Below are 2,962 nucleotides of genomic sequence, written 5' to 3'. Positions count from 1 at the left end.
TGTGTTTTGTTTTGTAAATTTTTCGACTGGTTTTAGCCATACGAAAATCACATAAACTTTATACAGTTTGTGTTTTGTGCTGTAAATTTTACGACTGGTTTTAACCATACGAAAATCACATAAACTTTATACAGTTTATGTTTTGTGCTGTAAATTTTTACGACTGGTTTTAACCATACGAAAATCACATAAACTTGACGTACAATCACAAAATATCAAGCAAGCAATCAGGTAATGAAGAATCAACAAACTCTAGGGTTAACTCATCCCGAACTTTAGTGTACCTCTTTGTGATTAATGCTCTCCCCATCCATCTATCCATCCACCCACCCCTCCCCTGTGGATGATCAAACATTTACTTAGAAAGAAATAAGTCAAATAAAAATGAACAAAACAAACACCTCGAATTATACACGATAAATAGCAGCCGTTACATCCAGTTCGTTCGGTTTACTCTTTACGATCGGTGTTGTAAAAGACACAAATGTAAAGTTATTGAACGTAATATATTACTTTGATTCCACCAGTATAGCATGTAAACAAGTTGATAGTGTTAGGTGAGAAGAGACTTCAAGTCGACTTAGATTTGGATTTAACTGGATTAATTTAATCCCTCAACACTAACTTCCACGGGAAACTAGCTTAAAGTAGTGATAAAATTCCCAAACACTGACCACTTTTTCTAGGCTTATTTTGTCACTCTGTTCAATTTTGATGCTCCAAAATGACTTCAATCACTGAAAATCTTGTTGTAGAAGCGTTCTTTCGCTTTACAGTGGGCCGTTTAGGCTTAAGTTCCAAACGAATTATAATTGGTAAGTAAGTTGTACGGCAACGTAACAAATAACGATAAGTTTGTATTTAATTACAGTTGTTATTTTTTTCTTTGTTAGAATCCAATGATAAATGTGCAGTGACGTCATCGGGAAAAACGTTTTCGGAGAGAAACGGGAGTGGGAGGGCTGGGGGATCAAATAATCTAAGGATTTATGTTGCAAAGAAACAAAATCGCTAAAGATGACATCAAACTATTCATCATTTACAAAATAATACCAAGGAGTCTGATACTTTTTGAAACAAACTTCTTTGACACGTTTGAAATTGTTACGTAAATTCTGAATCAAGTCTCTGGGGCTTGAGGAGGGGGGGTTCCGGCCTCCCTCTCCGACGACTACATCTATGTGATTGCTTATTTTATTGCTGTACGTCTGTTTTCTAGGAGCTGAGACAAGATCTTCGGAACTTTGGAATAATGAATGCTGTGTGGAATTCCAATCCGACAAACGATTTTGTTCAGGTGGGTTGAATGCTGTAACTCAACAGGGGAATGTACTTTATAAAAGGTAATACACGTCTAAATTAAACATTTTATTTGTTTTTATGCAACGTTTCGGACAGGCGCCACCTGTGAGGCAATTAACACCGCATAACATAGAAACTAGACTAAAAAAGAATTGTTGAAGGGATATAATATACAGTACATGACACATTCTGACGTGCAGGTGTAATGCCCCCCTACAGTGAAATGTAGAACTAGGGTTATAATTATTATAGTGTTGTTGGAAACATACGAACAGGTACGTTGATGAGTTCCACCTGCACGTTAGAATGTGTCATATGCTACATCCAGTGTAACAGGTGTCATAAACTATATATTGGAAAAAACTATCCGCAGACTGGGTGATCGTTTTCGCAAGCACCTTAGACCTGTAAGAGAGGTCCCCATTGACTTTTCGGTAAGACTCGGTTCCTAGACACTTCATTTATCCTTATCGTAATGGTACCTCTAACCTGAAGCCATCGAAAACGTGCCACTCAACAAGTTAAACCTAGAACACCGACCCATCTTCCAACCCAATACCAAGTTCTCTTATGGAAATTAACGAAAGATTTACTTTCAAATAATTTAAAAACAACGTGTGTTCAATCCACGAATTCTCTGGATGTATTTTACTCTTGTTTAACGTATTCAACTTTACCTTGGTGAAATTTTTCCCTTTTTAGAAGCATTTCCCTGCATTATTATTTTTATTTAATTATTTGACGATCTTCATTTTTATTGTTTTCTATATTCATACATTCATTTACAAAATCAATTTTTAGTTTCTCTTTTATTGCTGATATTAACCCTTGTTACGATGTGAACGTCTTTTCCCAGCTGACGAAGTATGATTATAATTAATTATGCTTGTCATCATATATTAGTGTTAAGCCTAATATATTTTTAACATCGTATTCTTTGTATACTCCTTTAGGGATATTCAATAATTATAAGAGCGTATGGTAACAGTAGTTCAATCATACTATGTTTGCCATATCTATTACCGTAGTTGCATTTTGCTCAATCCAGAGCTCATCACACCAGCTGGAATACAATAAGCATGGCATGGTTGGACTACTATTATTATATCCACTCTTTCATTTCTTAAAAATCACTAAGAAACTAGATAAATAATGCAGTATCAAAAACTATAATAAACCGACATTAAAGTCTGTTCTGAACATTTCATTGTTAGTAAGTTTAAAATGTGGTTTAAATATAAAATATTGTAAGTGTTTTCAACTATGATAATGATCCAATGCATTAATTTTGCATGTAAAACATATTTACATCTTTAAAAGTTATGGATTAAATGCTGAAAGATGGCGAAACATTGGAAACTATATAGGCTTAAGTTTTGTGATGAATTGTTGATGTTTTTGTTTTTTTTCTATATTCTTCTTGTTTGTTTTAGGACAAAGACACATTGAACTGTATTCTATGTCCACTGCAGGGAATATAACACCAAATTTTAGCATTGTAAGTCCGTAAACTAACCGCTGTCCCAAAGGGGGGGACCCATATTCTTCTTAATTTGTCCATTGCAGGTCGCCTTTTCAGCCGTGGGGGCGTTATAATGTGACGGTCAATCCCATTATTCGTTGGTAAAAGAGTAGCCCAAGAGTTGGCGGTGATGACTAG

General features: G+C 35.1%; 1 protein-coding gene across 2 annotated transcripts in view; it reads left to right on the top strand.

Annotated features, from left to right (window-relative positions):
- Positions 1-1,223: 1,223 nt before the first annotated feature.
- Positions 1,224-2,962, top strand: part of LOC106472976 — a 29,147-nt gene continuing 27,408 nt past the window's right edge. For both annotated transcript variants that reach the window (XM_022401498.1, XM_022401497.1), the window contains exon 1: positions 1,224-1,297. In XM_022401498.1, coding sequence (XP_022257206.1) covers positions 1,253-1,297 — 45 coding nt within the window. In that variant the 5' untranslated portion in view covers positions 1,224-1,252. The remainder of the gene's footprint in view (positions 1,298-2,962) is intronic.

Source organism: Limulus polyphemus, unplaced genomic scaffold (genome assembly GCF_000517525.1).
Source record: "Limulus polyphemus unplaced genomic scaffold, Limulus_polyphemus-2.1.2 Scaffold5784, whole genome shotgun sequence".
Lineage (NCBI taxonomy): Eukaryota > Metazoa > Arthropoda > Merostomata > Xiphosura > Limulidae > Limulus > Limulus polyphemus.
This window is presented reverse-complemented; position numbering and strand designations above follow the sequence as displayed.